We start from the raw sequence: 17824 nt of genomic DNA, 5'->3' as shown, positions 1-17824 counted from the left end.
CCAGTAAAACTGGTTGATTGGCTGGATAAGAATTTTTCAAAATCATAGACAATGTTGGGCCTATTTGCTTATTTATGCGTTTTATATATTTTTTAAAAGTTTTATTTTTAATGTTCGGGGTAATGGTTAAAAGGGTGGGAGAACATTTCTGATGTATTCCTAACAAATCTCTTTAGGTGCTCACCAAGTCCTGTAACTGAGTCTTCGTTGCATCATGACTAATTACTAACGGGGTAACTTAATCCTCTAAGTCACTCACACGTTGAGACATTTCTCCCATTTTTTTCTTTATGTTTAGCAAAATAATTTCTAAAAAATTGAAACCAATTTGGAAACTTCTGGAGGCGGGGCATCCCGAGTGGCCGCATCTTACCTCGGCTCCATGCAGGGAATCCGGCTGTTATCGGAGGCTCGCTGTCCTCCTTCTTGTGGTGGGTGCACAGGACACCCTCCCCTGCACCGTTGGAGCCGCTCATTTGCTCAGGGAGTCATCAGTGTCTCCATCGAGGCAGCCACCCTAGCGACCGCTGGCCATCTTGTGGCCTACTGCTCCGCCACGGGTGGGGACGTCCAGGTAGTAGTGCCGGAGCTGCTGCCTTCCATCTTCCCCTCAGGGAAGGTCTCGGCGCCCCTATTTTGCCTCCCAGGGACATTTTCTTGCCGATGAGGGCTGCTGGCGTCGCATGCTTGTCCTCATCACTGAGGAGTCGGCCATCTTGGGGCCTGCCATGCCGCCTCATCCGGAGTCGGCTGGTCACTGCTGCTGGCCTTGAGGCTGCTGGAGCGTTTCCCCATTACATCCCCAGTCGCCTCGCGGAGGGGGATTGTGAGGCGGATATCATTCCCATAGACAGGGGACACTGGAGGGAGCTGAAACACCTTTGCCTGGCTCTCTAAGGGGGAAGAACTGAGTGACCTGGCTCCTTCCTCATCATCAGGAAGTTGGCGGCCATCTTGAGCGCTGTTCGCCCTCTCAAAGTAAAGCAACCGGACCGGAGATATCGCCTGGTACTGAGCGAGTACAGTGTCTCCCCTTTCAAGGACTGAGTATAATCTTCTGCTAAATACAGGGGCCACATAGAGACCTGTTGCATGTACACTTTGAACTATTTGTCTCAACCCTGGGTTGCACGCTTGTAATCTGGCATATATGTCATCTGGTTAACTACATTGCCTGTTGTACCGGCCTGACTGCTCATACTTCACTATCATCTGACCTCAGTAATAGCTGAATGCTTGCGACGTTGCTGCCACCTAGTGGTCGTTCTAGTCTTATTTGTTGCACCATCTTTTGTTCTACAAATTGAAAATTCTGATAAAATGCTGATGCCGTAACCCTGAAATGTAGAAGATGACCCGTCTGACCTAATCTAGCCCTTCCATCTCTCTCCCTGTCTTGATAATGGACAAATTTCTTCATAGACACGCTCAGCCTCCACGTCTTACTAGGCAATCTCAGGGGACCAACCCTAAAACAGAAGCAATGACAAAGGGACAAGCCGGTAAAGACAAACAGGGACCTAGACCTCCTCAAACTCCATCTGCATCACTGTCTTGTCCTCATTCACCAGAACTTCTCCAAACTGGAGACATCACTCCACCAAACCTATCTCCGGTTGACAGTCCTATGTCCTCTCCGCTTATGGATCGTCATCATGTCACTGCAGTGGCAGAAGAGATGTCTCACTTAATGATGCCTTTATTTGACAGGAGACTGGATCTGATCCATGCCTCCATTAACTCAGCACTGGCGCAGATTACCGAACGCACACAAAAAATAGCAGATCTGGAAAATCGTATGCTGGCATGCGAAACTACAGTGTCTGATTTGAAGAACTCGTTGGCTCAACACCAAAATGCAGAAATAATTCTGAGAGATAAGCTGGAAGACCTGGAAAACCGGGACAGGCGGAACAATCTGCGCTTTGTAGGAATTCCTTAAAGCGTTGTGGGCGACGATCTCACGCAGCTTCTCACAGCAGCCATCCCATCTGCCCTCCAACTGGATCTTCCACCGGACCCGTTCAGCATTGAGCGTGCTCACAGAATTGGCCCCCCGCGGGGAGAGAGAGTAAGCATCGCCCAGTTATAGCGAAATATCTTAACTGGGCAATCAAGGAACGTGTCTTAAGGGCTTATAGACAGGACAGGAACTTGCAGGTCAGAGGATCTAAACTCCTTATTTTCCAGGACTTCTCCTCAGCAGTCTCCTTGAAACGAAAGGCGTTCACGCCAATATGCCGTCACCCACATGAGAAGGGAATACGTTTCCAACTTCTGTACCCGGCTAAGCTCAAGGTGACTGAAAATGGCCGGACCAACATCTACGAAGATCCTGGAGCAGCTCGACGTCACTTCTTCAGAGATGTCCCTGACTGACCTGTCATCATCCTGTGATAATTTGGGGACTCTTCTACCTCATGTTTTGCAGTGCCTCACCACATGTTGCGTATTTGCACTGGAGCGCTGCTATTGTTTTCTTTTACTACGCCTTCCATTGCTAATTTTTATTGTTATGTGGTGCACATATTGTTCACTTTATTTACCTATGTATTTTTCCTAACTCAGGTTTTTTCCTACTCCCTTCTTCCCGGTACACGTGTTATCCTCCTAGGTCGCTACATCGTGGGATTTACTGCTCGCTGGGACAGTGGACCCCGATCTTGTAATTCATCACACTTCTACTTTGAGGTGGCCCCTACTGAGATAGGATGATTACCCTTTAAAACACTATAGACACACCTGTCATCACGCCTTCTACACTACGAATGGTCAACTGGAACGTTGCTGGCTTAAACACTGTGGTCAAGCTTAAAATGGTCGTAACTCACTTAAAGCGACTGAGACCCCATGTCATTTTCTTAGAGACACACTGGCGCGAGGGTGATGGGGGTTCACTGAAGGCCTCATGGTTGGGTGACTGTTACACAGCCTCCTACACTTCTAAATCTAGGGGGGGTGGCAACTCTCTTTAATAAATCTCTGGGCCTGACTGTTCACGATACATACTCGGACCCGTACATCGACGCTACTATTAACACGCACAGATATAGCCTGGTTAAAATATACTCACCTCTGTATCCTAACGCAGACTTTTACTCCTCTCTTTTCACTTTCCTACTACAGAGACAAACATACACTCTGATTTTGGGAGGTGACTTTAATCTCACCTTGAACTCAGACAACGACCGGTCCAAACCGACCACACGGGACCGCGCGGGGGCCTCGGTACTCCTTACACTCATGGAACACCTATCATTGTGTGATCCCTGGCGTGTAACCCACACCTCCTCACGAGAATATACGTATTTTTCGCATGTCCAGTCCACAACTCACTCGAGAATAGATTATTTTCTTATACCGGATTCCCTTTTTCCATCACTCACCTCGGTAGACCTGACGCCCATATGTATATCAGATCACGCTCCGGTATGGATGGAATTTACCACGAGCACTCCAACGTCCTATAGTACCGACATTGACGAGGACCTTACAAGCCATATTTAGTGGGGAAATCGACCTGCCTAACTTTCATGAGTCCAGGACCATATTGCTTCCCAAACCTGATGGGGATCTAAACCTCCTTTCCTCCTATCGCCCGATTTCACGTTTAAACCAAGACTATAAGCTCCTAACAAAAGATTTTGGCCGACCGTCTCCAAACCACGCTTGGACCGATCATTGCCCCAACCCAGCTAGGTTTCTTGAGGAATAGACATTCCACTAAAGGTATTCGCCAGGCTGTAGCAGCCACGGTGTCTTCCCTAGACCCCTCCTCCCCAGTGACCATGCTGCTGGGACTAGACCCCTCCTCCCCAGTGACCATGCTGCTGGGACTAGACCCCTCCTCCCCAGTGACCATGCTGCTGGGACTAGACCCCTCCTCCCCAGTGACCATGCTGCTGGGACTAGACCCCTCCTCCCCAGTGACCATGCTGCTGCGACTAGACCCCTCCTCACCAGTGACCATGCTGCTGGGACTAGACCCCTCCTCACCAGTGACCATGCTGCTGGGACTAGACCCCTCCTCCCCAGTGACCATGCTGCTGGGACTAGACCCCTCCTCCCCAGTGACCATGCTGCTGGGACTAGACCCCTCCTCCCCAGTGACCATGCTGCTGGGACTTGACGCAGAAAAGGCGTTTGACTCTGTATCACGGCCATTTCTCACAGCGGTGTTGCAGTCCTGGGACTTCGGGGACCGCTTTCTAACATTCCTTTCACGCTCACAGGCCTGTTCTGCCACATCCCTTACCATCAATGGGCTTAACTTGCCTCCTATCTCCATTTTCAGAGGTACACTTCAGGGATGCCCTCTCACCGTTCCTTTTTAATTCATCCCTAGATCCCCTTCTCCATCATCTCCAGTCCCTAGCATGTTTTCAAGGCATACAAATTGGAGATTCTCAAATTAAACTATCGGCCTTTTTACACATGATATATTGTTGTTCATATCTAACCCTGCCTCTATTTTACAACCAATCCTCCATGATATCTCAATCTAGAAAAATCAGAAGCCCTAATTCTTAAGGGTCCCTCCACGCCACTCTGGTCTTCAAAGCATGCATTTAAATGGAACTCTGATTACATTCCATATTTGGGGGTGCGCATCACGAGACAACCATCACGTTTATATCAACAAAACCTTAATTCCTTTGTTGCATGTTTGGAATCCCGGCTTGTGGCTTGGAGGCACTTTGCTCTATAATTTCTTGGTAGGGCTAATCTATTAAAAATGGTTGTCTTCCCTAAATTGTTATACTTACTACAATCCTTGCCTATATACTTGAGACCAGTGGACGTTAGGCGGCTGAATACTCTCTTTCGGGCTTCATTTGGAACCAAAAGAGACCACAAGTGACCTGTGCATATTGCAGCAACACCGTGAGCATGGTGGGATTAACTTTCCCCAGATTCACTTATATAATACGGCAGCTCAACTGTGAGTGATTGGGGATTGGATAACTGGTAGCTCCTGCTTTACTGATTCTACATTAGATCAACAATTTTCAAGACCCATTTCCTTAACATGCCTCTTACATACTCCCTACTCGGCTCTAACGCCTGATCAACGGGCTAACCCCCTAGTCATGTCCTCCTGGAAGACGTGGACCAAGGTCAGACAGCATTTAGGATTAAACCCTAGATTTTCCCTGCTCCTTCCCTGGATCCATAACTTTGATTTCCAAAACGCCAATCCCCATGTGATCTTTCGTGGATGGGCTCGGAGGGGGTTGACATGTATTAGTCAGATAATTAACATGCTCACTCGTCGTCCATACTCATTTAATGAGCTACGTATTCAATACGATTTTTTGGGCCAACACCCATTTTAGTACATGCAGGCCAGGCTTTGCTCACAAGGTCATTAGACACTTACAAGATCAAGACTGGGATGACTTCTGTCACTTAACTCCATCTCACCAATGCCGAAAAAGACTAATCACTACCTACTGTAATATTTTTAAGACAGCCATTGGACTACGCTAAATCGTGATCGGGTGTATCTTACTGGGTTGACCGCTTAGATCAAATAACTCATGATGATATCCTATCATCTGTAACTACGGCGGCCAAATACCTCCCATCAGCCATGTACTGGGAGATGTCTTTTAAAATAGCTCATAGGGCTTACGTGTCCCCTTACAGGGGCTTCCTCATGGGTAATTCCCCTGACCATTCGTGTTTAAAGTGTGGAGCGCCGCAGGCAGACTTATTACATTGTCTCTGGTTGTGCCCAACTATTGTTGACTTTTGGCAAAAGATTCAATATTTTGTGTCGAACACCCTGTCCATACAATGCCCCTCAACCCAAAAGCGGGGTCTCTTTGGGATCCTGCCACCTTCCATGCTCTTTATCCCGAAACCTCACAAAAAAACTTTAATACGATGTCTCTGCGGCTACTAGGAAGGCGATTCTCCAGGTTTGGATAATTAATACACCCCCCCACACATCGTATTTTCCTAGACAAAATATCTTATCTTTTCCGAATGGACTGGGTGGAAACCTCCCTTCGAAAAGAGCACGAAACTGAAGCTTTTTTTACGTTGTGGGAGAACTTTATACCGCTCACCACTTCATATAAAACAAAAACTAATTGCATGCTTTGGCTCCACAACTTGGTATGTGGAACATCAGCTGTCTGGTGTGACACCAATCCTGATGATTCCTTAAATATCTGTGTGGAATCGTGGTACCGATGGGGAATACACATGTCCACCCCCACCCCCCTTCTTTATGGTTTATTTAGTGTGTTACATGTCCTATGAATATTGACACCTTTTCCCTTTGTCTTTGGGGTAAAGTCTCTAAATCTGTCCTTGTTCCAACTAGGACCCTTTGAAGTAATTTATACAAATTGAAGATTATATTCTATGCAAAATAATGATATTAGTGTTCAGAGATGCTATTGCCATGGGACATGTTCGATTGTTGAATTTTTGTTCACTTGTCTGTAATGTTTGGAAAAATAAAAAAAACATACATTAAAAAATAAATAAATTATAATTTGGAGTCTAAACTAGAGATTTGTATTTTATGGAAATTTGATATCTCTGATATTTCTGTTAAAACTGCGATCTCTAGAATGTTATTTGCTCCAGGAAAATGCTTGACTAGAAAATGGATGAACAAATTGATCCCCCTCCTCTGCAGCCAGAAAAAAAGCTTATTTAAAAAAACACTTTTCTTCATCGGTCTCTTTTTATTCTGTTGCACTCTATCTTATTCTGTCTCCATGGTCGTATGGATTAAAAGTCTGTAGCAGGGTTATGGATCTGGGTGAGTAAATTAGTTCGTTACATTTTGTATCAAGAAGAAAGTATTGTTATGGAATCACTGGTTGATTCATTCCCAGGATGGACGTTTATGGAATTGCTAGGTGAGCGATTCCCCAAAGGCTGCTGGAGACTGTCAGGAATGAGCGTGCAAATAAATCTGCAACCCCAAATCCATCACAACTCTGATCAACAGAATCTAAGACTACTCTATCATAAGGTTAAACCACATGGTTCCAGTAAGTGTTCTCTCTCCCCCCCAGTGCTGGGAGTCCCAGCTACACTGCCCATCACTGCTATATAATGTCCTCCATGCTGCTTCCAGTAAATGTTCTCGCTCACGCCAGTGCTGGGAGTCACAGCTACATTGCTCCTTACTGCTGTATAATGTCCTCCATTAAGTATTCTCCTTCCAGTAAGTATTCTCTCTAACCCTAGAGCTGGAACACACAGCTTCAATGCAGATCACTGCTGTATAATGTCCTCCATGCTGCTTCCAGTAAGTGTTCTCTCTCACCCGAGTGCTGAGAGTCACAGCTACACAGCTCATCACTGCTGTATAATGTCCTCCATGCTGCTTCCATTAAGTGTTCTCTCTCACCCCCAGTGCTGGGAGTCACAGCTACACTGCTCATCACTGCTGTATAATGTCCTCCATTAAGTATTCTCCTTCCAGTAAGTATTCTCTCTAACCCTAGAGCTGGAACACACAGCTTCAATGCAGATCACTGCTGTATAATGTCCTCCATGCTGCTTCCAGTAAGTGTTCTCTCTCACCCGAGTGCTGAGAGTCACAGCTACACAGCTCATCACTGCTGTATAATGTCCTCCATGCTGCTTCCAGTAAGTGCTCTCTCTCTCACCCAGTACTGGTAGTCACAGCTACACTGCTCATCACTGCTGTACAATGTCCAGTGCTGGGAGTCACAGCTACACAAGCCCATCACTGCTGTATAATGTCAAACATGCTGCTTCCAGTAAATGCTCTCTCACCCAGTACTGGTAGTCACAGATACACTGCTCATCACTGCTGTATAATGTCCTTCATGCTGCTTCCAGTAAGAGTTCTCTGACCCAAGTGCTGAGAGTCACAGCTACACTGCCCATCACTGCTATATAATGTCCTCCATGCTGCTTCCAGTAAATGTTCTCGCTCACCCCAGTGCTGGGAGTCACAGCTACATTGCTCCTTACTGCTGTATAATGTCCTCCATGTTGCTTCCAGTAAGTGTTCTCTCTCCCCCCCCCAGTGCTGGGAGTCACAGCTACACTGCTCATCACTGCTGTATAATGTCCTCCATTAAGTATTCTCCTTCCAGTAAGTATTCTCTCTAACCCTTGTGCTGGAACACACAGCTTCAATGCACATCACTGCTGTATAATGTCCTCCATGCTGCTTCCAGTAAGTGCTCTCTCTCACCACAGTGCTGGAAGTCACAGCTACACTGCTGTATAATGTCCTCCATGCTGCTTCCAATAAGTGTTCTGTCTCACCCCAGTGCTGGGAGTCACAGCTACACTGCTGTATAATGTCCTCCATGCTGCTTCCAGTAAGTGTTATCCCCCAGTGCTGGGAGACACAGCTACAGTGCTCATCACTGCTGTATAATATCCTTCATGCTGCTTCCAGTAAGTGTTCTCCCCCAGTGCTGGGAGACACAGCTACACTGCTTATCACTGCTGTATAAAGTCCTCCATGCTGCTTCCAGTAAGTGTTCTCTCTCACCCCAGTGCTGGAAGTCACAGCTATACTGATGTATAATGTCCTCCATGCTGTTTCCAGTAAGAGTTCTCTCTCACCCAGTACTGGTAGTCACAGCTACACTGCTCATCACTGCTGTATAATGTCCTCCATGCTGCTTCCAGTAAGTGTTTTCTCTCACCCCAGTGCTGGTAGTCACAGCTACACTGCCCATCACTGCTGTATGTCAAACATGTTGCTTCCAGTAAGTGTTCGCTCTCTCTCACCCAGTACTGGTAGTCACAGCTACACTGCTCACCACTGCTGTATAATATCCTCCATGCTGCTTCCAGTAAGTGCTTTCTCTCACCCAAGTCCTAGGAGTCACAGCTACACTGCTGATCACTGTTGTATAATGTCTTCCATGCTGCTTCCAGTAAGTGTTCTCTCTCACCCCAGTGCTGAGAGTCACAGCTACACTGCCCATTACTGCTGTATAATGTCCTCCATGCTGCTTCCAGTAAGTGTTCTCTCTCACCCCAGTGCTGGGAGTCACAGCTACATTGATCCTTACTGCTGTATAATGTCCTCCACGTTGCTTCCAGTAAGTGTTCTCTCTCACCCCAGTGCTGGAAGACACAGCTACACTGCTCATCACTGCTGTATAATGTACTCCATGCTGCTTCCAGTAAGTGCTCTCACCCCAGTGCTGAGAGTCACAGCTACACTGCCCATTACTGCTGTATAATGTCCTACATGCTGCTTCCAGTAAGTGTTCTCTCTCACTCCAGTGCTGGGAGTCACAGCTACACTGCTCATCACTGCTGTATAATATCCTCCATGTTGCTTCCAGTAAGTGTTCTCTCTCCCCAGTGCTGGGAGTCACTGCTACACTGCTCATCACTGCTGTATAATGTCCCCCATACTACTTCCAGTAAGTGTTCTCTCTCACCCCAGTGCTGGGAGTCACAGCTACACTGCTCATTACTGCTGTATAATGTCCTCCATGCTGCTTCCAGTAAGTGTTCTCTCTCTCACCCCAGTGCTGAGACTCACAGCTATACTGCTCATCACTGCTGTATAATATCCTCCATGTTGCTTCCAGTAAGTGTTCTCTCTCACCCCAGTGCCGGGAGTCACAGCTACACTGCTCATCACTGCTGTATAATGTCCTCCATACTGCTTCCAGTAAGTGTTCTCTCTCACCCCAGTGCTGGGAGTCACAGCTACACTGCTCATTACCGCTGCATAATGTCCTCCATGCTGCTTCCAGTAAGTGCTCTCTCTCACCCGTGCTGGAAGTCACAGATACACTGCTGTATAATGTCCTCCATGCTGCTTCCAGTAAGTGCTCTCTCTGACCCAGTGCTGGGAGTCACAGCTACACTGCTCAGCCCTGCTGTATAAAGTCCTCCATGCTGCTTCCAGTAAGTGTTCTCCCCCAGTGCTGGGAGACACAGCTACAGTGCTCATCACTGCTGTATAATGTCCTCCATGCTGCTTCCAGTAAGTGCTCTCTCTCACCCAGTGCTGGGAGTCACAGCTACACTGCTCATCACTGCTGTATAATGTCCTCCATGCTGCTTCCAGTAAGTGTTCTCTCTCACCCCAGTGCTGGGAGACACAGCTACAGTGCTCATCACTGCTGTATAATGTCCTCCATGCTGCTTCCAGTAAGTGCTCTCTCTCACCCAGTGCTGGGAGTCACAGCTACACTGCTCAGCCCTGCTGTATAAAGTCCTCCATGCTGCTTCCAGTAAGTGTTCTCCCCCAGTGCTGGGAGTCATAGCTACACTGCTCATTACTGCTGTATAATATCCTCCACGCTGCTTTTGCTTCGGAGGGTGTGCTATTGAGATATAGTGGAGTAGGATCTCCCCTTCCCTGTAATTGCTGTGCAAGGGAGACATCATAGTAGCTCATGAACGCCCCCTCTGGAGTTCAGGGACAAAGGACAATTAGAAATAGAGATTACAGAGGGGAAAACTGATGATTACTCATGTACACACACACATAGTAAATTATTCTGATAAGTCACCTGAAATGACAGGTATTATTTAACGGGTTAAAACAAATATATATATTGTTTTACCTTGTGATGTGCACGGCCGGTGGTCCTCCTTCATGACCTCCTTGTACAGATCCTTGTGTCCTTCTACATACTCCCACTCCTCCATGGAGAAATAGACAGCAACATCCTGACACCTTATAGGAACCTGACATACACAATGATACAGTCATTACCCAGACTCCTCCAGTGCTGATACTGTATCATTTCCCTGCATTCCCAGCAGTGTCACCTCTCCAGTCAGCAGCTCAGTCATCTTGTGGAGAAGTTCTAGGATCTTCTGCTTAATGTTTTTCTCATGTATCAGGGAGTGAGGAGGTGCCTCTGTGATGGGGGTCCGGCTCCTGCTCCGCCCTCCTGACTCATGACTGCTGGGGGCCACACAGTCACCCCATGTCTTCTTCACTATTGTGTAATCCTGTGTATGGAGAGAAAGAAACTTAAAAAACGACATTTGTATAACAAGGGAAAATGGGACACGATGGAAAACTTTATATATTACAGGAGGAAAGAAACTACAAACACAAGAACAGGGCTCAATCTGACATTAATGTGGGGGAAGATCAGAACTGTAAACCTGCCCGATGTAATCCTAAATCTAACCTAAGAGATATAAGAAGGAAATATAAATGTCAACTAGATGGACCAGGTGTTCTCCTCCTGCCTTCATCTTCTATGTTTCTATATAGAGGTCAGACTAGTGGTAGAAATCCTCATCTCCAGGACAAACACCGGCCATATGATTCTCCTGGTTCCTGTGGTCCTTCTCCTCCTGGTCCGTGCTCCTTTCTCCTCCTGGTCCCTGTGCTCCTTCTCCTCCTGGTCCCTGTGCTCCTTCTCCTCCTGGTCCCTGTGCTCCTTCTCCTCCTGGTCCCTGTGCTCCTTCTCCTCCTGGTCCCTGTGCTCCTTCTCCTCCTGGTCCCTGTGCTCCTTCTCCTCCTGGTCCCTGTGCTCCTCCTCCTCCTGGTTCCTGTGCTCCTCCTCCTCCCGGTTCCTGTGCGCCTCCTCCTCCCGGTTCCTGTGCGCCTCCTCCTCCCGGTTCCTGTGCTCCTCCTCCTTCCGGTCCCTGTGGTCCTTCTCCTCCTGGTCCCTGTGGTCCTTCTCCTCCTGGTCCCTGTGGTCCTTCTCCTCCTGGTCCCTGTGGTCCTTCTCCTCCTGGTCCATGTGGTCCTTCTCCTCCTGGTCCCTGTGGTCCTTCTCCTCCTGGTCCCTGTGGTCCTTCTCCTCCTGGTCCCTGTGGTCCTTCTCCTCCTGGTCCCTGTGGTCCTTCTCCTCCTGGTCCTTCTCCTCCTGGTTCCTCTGGTCCTTCTCCTCCTGGTCCCTGCGGTCCTTCTCCTGCTGGTCCCTGCGGTCCTTCTCCTCCTGGTCCCTGCGGTCCTTCTCCTCCTGGTCCCTGCGGTCCTTCTCCTCCTGGTCCCTGCGGTCCTTCTCCTCCTGGTCCCTGCGGTCCTTCTCCTCCTGGTCCCTGCGGTCCTTCTCCTCCTGATCCCAGTGGTCCTTCTCCTCCTGATCCCTGTGGTCCTTCTCCCCCTGGTCCCGGTTGCCCTTCTCCTCCTAGTTACAACGTGACTACTTACTATTCTCATTACTCTACATTACTATTACCATGACACATAACGAACCATATTGCTGGCTTATCTTCACTTCTTCCCGTCACTTGGAAGGTCTCGTAGATGGTATACAGGACACCGGCTTCTTCCTCTTATGTGTGACTTGTTACATAATACAATAAAGAACATAGAAATATAGAAACGTTTACCTCTCCGCTCAGCAGGTAGATGATCTCCAGGGTGAAGTTTAATATTCTTGTGGTCACCTCATTGCTGTCCTTGTCCATTGCTGGTGGGTCATTCAGGAGATGGAACGTTCTGGATGAGAACATGGATCCACTGGTTGTTGTAGTACTGCAGGCGTCTTTATGAGAAGAGGAGAGAATCATACAGGGGACGACGTCAGTGGGAAATACAGAATCTCACTTATCGAGAGGAAAAGGTTCTCCGAGCCTCCACCACATGGAATAAAGGGACATGACCGGGACCGACAATTATCTACAGGATAGATCATAAATGTATGATTGATAAGAGGTCCGGGTCCCAGAGGGGTGACCCGTACCCACGTGGACGGACGGGGGGACCCCCTACCCACGTGGACTAGGGGGGGACCCCGCCTACCCACGTGGACTAGGGGGGGACCCGGACCTATGTGGATAAAGGGGGCTGCTGGTGACCGGTACAGGCAGAGAATTAATAAAGAGGTGGTCACACATGTACGACTCGTTCTATTCACTTCTACAGGTGTAAAGGAAACAGACGAGCTTGGCCCCCTCTACATTCATTGTCCTCCTGGACGCAGCTACCACCTCATCAGGCGGGTCAGGGGACCCCTCTTCACTACATAGGTGGGGTTCCCATAGGAGGGACCCGCATCTATCAGATATTTATGGAATATCCGGTTAAAGGGACACTCCGGCCTAAACTAAACTCTCCCATGTGCTTCATTCTGGTTTTCCATGTGTCCCTCACCTGTTATTTATCTCTATATATCAGACTGGGGCGGTTGCTTAGCAGCAGTGTGGATCGGGCTCGGTGACACGCTTTCTCTACTTGAGTCTATGGAGATCAATGTGTCACCCATCAGCAGTTCCTGTACGACACACGTTCTGTACGGGGAGGGGGGGGGGGGGCTTCTATCTTCAGCTACAACTGATACTTAGGTTACCGTCACAAAGGTATTGAAGAATATAGTGCATCCTCCCTGTCTGTATACTTATGGTTTCTCAGAGACAATGATAATCAGTGTGTCCCCAGCATGAAGAAATGGTATGGTCTGTAGCTGGTCATGTGATGCTGTGCTGAATCATCATGGAATTGATAGCAAAGCAGAGAGGAAGAGAAAGCCGGGGAAATCTCATTATCAGGATGGAGACTTTTATAAAGAACAGACAAGGCAGCATTGAAGTCCATTATATATAAAAGACGTGTAGAGAGAGGTATACAGCCGGGTGGGGGGTGCAGACATGGAAAGTTGTGTTACCACTGGAGGTCTCCTCTAATATGTTCTACATGTGACGGAAATACCTCTTTATATCATGTAACACGTGTCACCGGCAGCCTCTCTCCTCACATATAACATGTCACCGGCAGCCTCTCTCCTCACATATAACGTGTCACCGGCAGCCTCTCTCCTCACATATAACGCGTCACCGGCAGCCTCTCTCCTCACATATAACGCGTCACCGGCAGCCTCTCTCCTCACATATAACGCGTCACCGGCAGCCTCTCGCCTCACATATAACACGTCACCGGCAGCCTCTCTCCTCACATATAACACGTCACCGGCAGGCTCTCTCCTTACATATGTCACCGGCAGACTCTACTCCCATATAACATGTCACCGGCAGCCTCTTTCCTCACATAACATGTCACCGGCAGCCTCTCTCCTCACATATAACATGTCGCCGGCAGCCTCTCTCCTCACATATAACGCGTCACCGGCAGCCTCTCTCCTCACATATAACGCGTCACCGGCAGCCTCTCTCCTCACATATAACGCGTCACCGGCAGCCTCTCTCCTCACATATAACGCGTCACCGGCAGCCTCTCTCCTCACATATAACGCGTCACCGGCAGCCTCTCTCCTCACATATAACGCGTCACCGGCAGCCTCTCTCCTCACATATAACGCGTCACCGGCAGCCTCTCTCCTCACATATAACGCGTCACCGGCAGCCTCTCTCCTCACATATAACGCGTCACCGGCAGCCTCTCTCCTCACATATAACGCGTCACCGGCAGCCTCTCTCCTCACATATAACGCGTCACCGGCAGCCTCTCTCCTCACATATAACGCGTCACCGGCAGCCTCTCTCCTCACATATAACGCGTCACCGGCAGCCTCTCTCCTCACATATAACGCGTCACCGGCAGCCTCTCTCCTCACATATAACGCGTCACCGGCAGCCTCTCTCCTCACATATAACACGTGTCATGTCACCGGCAGCCTCTCTCCTCACATATAACCGGCAGCCTCTCTCCTCACATAGAACACGTTACCGGCAGCCTCTCTCCTAACATATAACACGTCACCGGCAGCCTCTCTCCTCACATATGACACGTCACCGGCAGCCTCTCACCTCACATATAACGCGTCACCGGCAGCCTTTCTCCTCACATATAACGCGTCACCGGCAGCCTCTCTCCTCACATATAACGCGTCACCGGCAGCCTCTCTCCTCACATATAACCGGCAGCCTCTCTCCTCACATATGACACGTCACCGGCAGCCTCTCTCCTCACATATGACGCGTCACCGGCAGCCTCTCTCCTCACATATGACGCGTCACCGGCAGCCTCTCTCCTCACATATAACACATGTCATGTCACCGGCAGCCTCTCTCCTCACATATAACACGTGTCATGTCACCGGCGGCCTCTCTCCTCACATATAACATGCACCGGCAGTCTCTCTCCGCACATATAACACGTGTCATGTCACCGGCGGCCTCTCTCCTCACATATAACAGGTCACCGGCAGCCTCTCTCCTCACATATAACACGTCACCGGCAGCCTCTCTCCTCACATATAACACGTGTCATGTCACCGGCAGCCTCTCTCCTCACATATAACACGTCACCGGCAGCCTCTCTCCTCACATATAACACGTCACCGGCAGCCTCTCTCCTCACATATAACACGTCACCGGCAGCCTCTCTCCTCACATATAACACGTCACCGGCGGCCTCTCTCCTCACATATAACATGTCACCGGCGGCCTCTCTCCTCACATATAACATGTCACCGGCAGCCTCTCTCCTCACATATAACGCGTCACCGGCAGCCTCTCTCCTCACATATAACATGTCACCGGCAGCCTCTCTCCTCACATATAACATGTCACCGGCAGCCTCTCTCCTCACATATAACATGTCACCGGCAGCCTCTCTCCTCACATATAACACGTCACCGGCAGCCTCTCTCCTCACATATAACATGTCACAGGCAGCCTCTCTCCTCACATATAACACGTCACCGGCAGCCTCTCTCCTCACATATAACACGTCACCGGCAGCCTCTCTCCTCACATATAACACGTCACCGGCAGCCTCTCTCCTCACATATAACACGTCACCGGCAGCCTCTCTCCTCACATATAACACGTCACCGGCAGCCTCTCTCCTCACATATAACATGTCACCGGCAGCCTCTCTCCTCACATATAACACGTCACCGGCAGCCTCTCTCCTCACATATAACACGTCACCGGCAGCCTCTCTCCTCACATATAACACGTCACCGGCAGCCTCTCTCCTCACATATAACACGTCACCGGCAGCCTCTCTCCTCACATATAACACGTCACCGGCAGCCTCTCCTCACATATAACACGTCACCGGCAGCCTCTCTCCTCACATATAACACGTCACCGGCAGCCTCTCTCCTCACATATAACACGTGTCATGTCACCGGCAGCCTCTCTCCTCACATATAACGCGTGTGACGTCATCTTACCTTACACTGCAGTCACACGCCGCGTCTTCTTCTACTAATAATGTAAGACAGGGGAGAATGCAGCTTAGTAGCAGGTAATATATATATATATCCTCTGTATACACCGCTGTGAATCATGGGAAATCTTCTACTGACTGATAACAGAGAGAAGAACACAACAGCAGTGACGACCAGTCCTCCACCGACCAGGACCTGCTACGTATCTGTAATAGGACTATGTCTGAAGGACCTGTGAAGACTTCACCATCATGTGATCAGCACCGGAGGGGGCGGAGCTCAACTGAGCAGCAAAGTGGACCAAGCACCTGTGATGACGTCACTATCATGTGATCAGTACAGGAGGGGGCGGAGCTCAACTGTGCAGCGAAGTGGACCAAGGACCTGTGATGACGTCACCATCATGTGACCAGTAACGGAGGGGGTGGAGCTCAACTGTGCAGTAAAGTGAACAAAGGACCTGAGATGACGTCCCATCATGTGACCAGTACTGTAGGGGGCGGAGCTTAGCTGTGCGGCGGAGAAATCCAGGAAGAAGCGCTAATAAGAAGAAATCACATGAAATGACGGGCGGGGCTATGCGAGGAGGCGGGGCTTCTGTGCTGCATGATGACGTATCATACAATGAGGGCGTCGCTCCTATGTAGTGTGGCCAGGCGATAACCACGTGCCATGAAGGGCGGGGCTATGTGAGGGGCGGGGCTTTGTGACGTGTGATCTGGTGATCAATCAGTGTTTTTTCTCCTATAGGTTGTCAGCAATTATGTGAGAGGCGGAGCCAGAGGAATGCTGGGAGTTGTAGTCCTCTCCTCTTATATCTCCTCCTGTAATGTCCTCTGATATCACATAACAGCCTGGACATGCTGGGAGTTGTAGTTCTCTCCTCTTATACCTCCTCCTGTAATATCCTCTGATATCCCATAATAACAGTCTGGACATGCTGGAAGTTGTAGTTCTCTCTTCTTATATATCCTCCTGTAATGTCCTCTGATATCACATAATAACAGTCTGGACATGCTGGGAGTTGTAGTCCTCTCCTCATATCTCCTCCTGTAATGTCCTCTGATATCACGTAATAACAGCCTGGACATGCTGGGAGTTGTAGTTCTCTCCTCTTATATCTCCTCCTGTAATGTCCTCTGATATCACATAATAACAGTCTGGACATGCTGGGAGTTGTAGTCCTCTCCTCTTATATCTCCTCCTGTAATGTCCTCTGATATCACATAATAACAGACTGGACATGCTGGGAGTTGTAGTCCTCTCCTCTTATATCTCCTCCTGTAATGTCCTCTGATATCACATAATAACAGTCTGGACATGCTGGGAGTTGTAGTCCTCTCCTCTTATATCTCCTCCTGTAATGTCCTCTGATATCACATAATAACAGACTGGACATGCTGGGAGTTGTAGTTCCCTCCTCTTATATCTCCTCCTGTAATGTCCTCTGATATCCCATAATAACAGTCTGGACATGCTGGGAGTTGTAGTTCTCTCCTCTTATATCTCCTGTAATGTCCTCTGACATCACATAATAACAGTATGGGCATGCTGGGAGTTGTAGTTCTCTCCTCTTATACCTCCTCCTGTATTGTCCTCTGACATCACATAATAACAGTCTGGACATGCTGGGAGTTGTAGTTCTCTCCTCTTATACCTCCTCCTGTATTGTCCTCTGATATCACATAATAACAGTCTGGACATGCTGGGAGTTGTAGTTCTCTCCTCTTATACCTCCTCCTGTAATGTCCTCTGATATCACATAATAACAGTCTGGACATGCTGGGAGTTGT

General features: G+C 48.8%; 1 protein-coding gene across 1 annotated transcript; it reads right to left on the bottom strand.

The window, feature by feature from the left end:
* Window positions 1-10479: 10479 nt before the first annotated feature.
* LOC142670913 (gastrula zinc finger protein XlCGF66.1-like) lies at window positions 10480-16503 on the bottom strand. The gene is made up of 6 exons (XM_075847128.1): window positions 16170-16503; window positions 16035-16068; window positions 12286-12440; window positions 10759-10944; window positions 10551-10674; window positions 10480-10496 (listed from the first exon to the last, which is right to left on the bottom strand). The coding sequence occupies exons 3-6, from the start codon at window positions 12406-12408 to the stop codon at window positions 10480-10482; spliced, it is 450 nt and encodes a 149-aa protein (XP_075703243.1). The 5' UTR covers window positions 12409-12440; window positions 16035-16068; window positions 16170-16503.
* Window positions 16504-17824: the final 1321 nt, after the last annotated feature.

Source organism: Rhinoderma darwinii (assembly GCF_050947455.1).
Source record: "Rhinoderma darwinii isolate aRhiDar2 chromosome 1 unlocalized genomic scaffold, aRhiDar2.hap1 SUPER_1_unloc_20, whole genome shotgun sequence".
In the NCBI taxonomy this organism is placed as follows: Eukaryota; Metazoa; Chordata; class Amphibia; order Anura; family Rhinodermatidae; genus Rhinoderma; species Rhinoderma darwinii.
The sequence above is the reverse complement of the archived record's forward strand: the minus strand, read 5'-3'. Positions and strand labels throughout refer to the sequence as shown.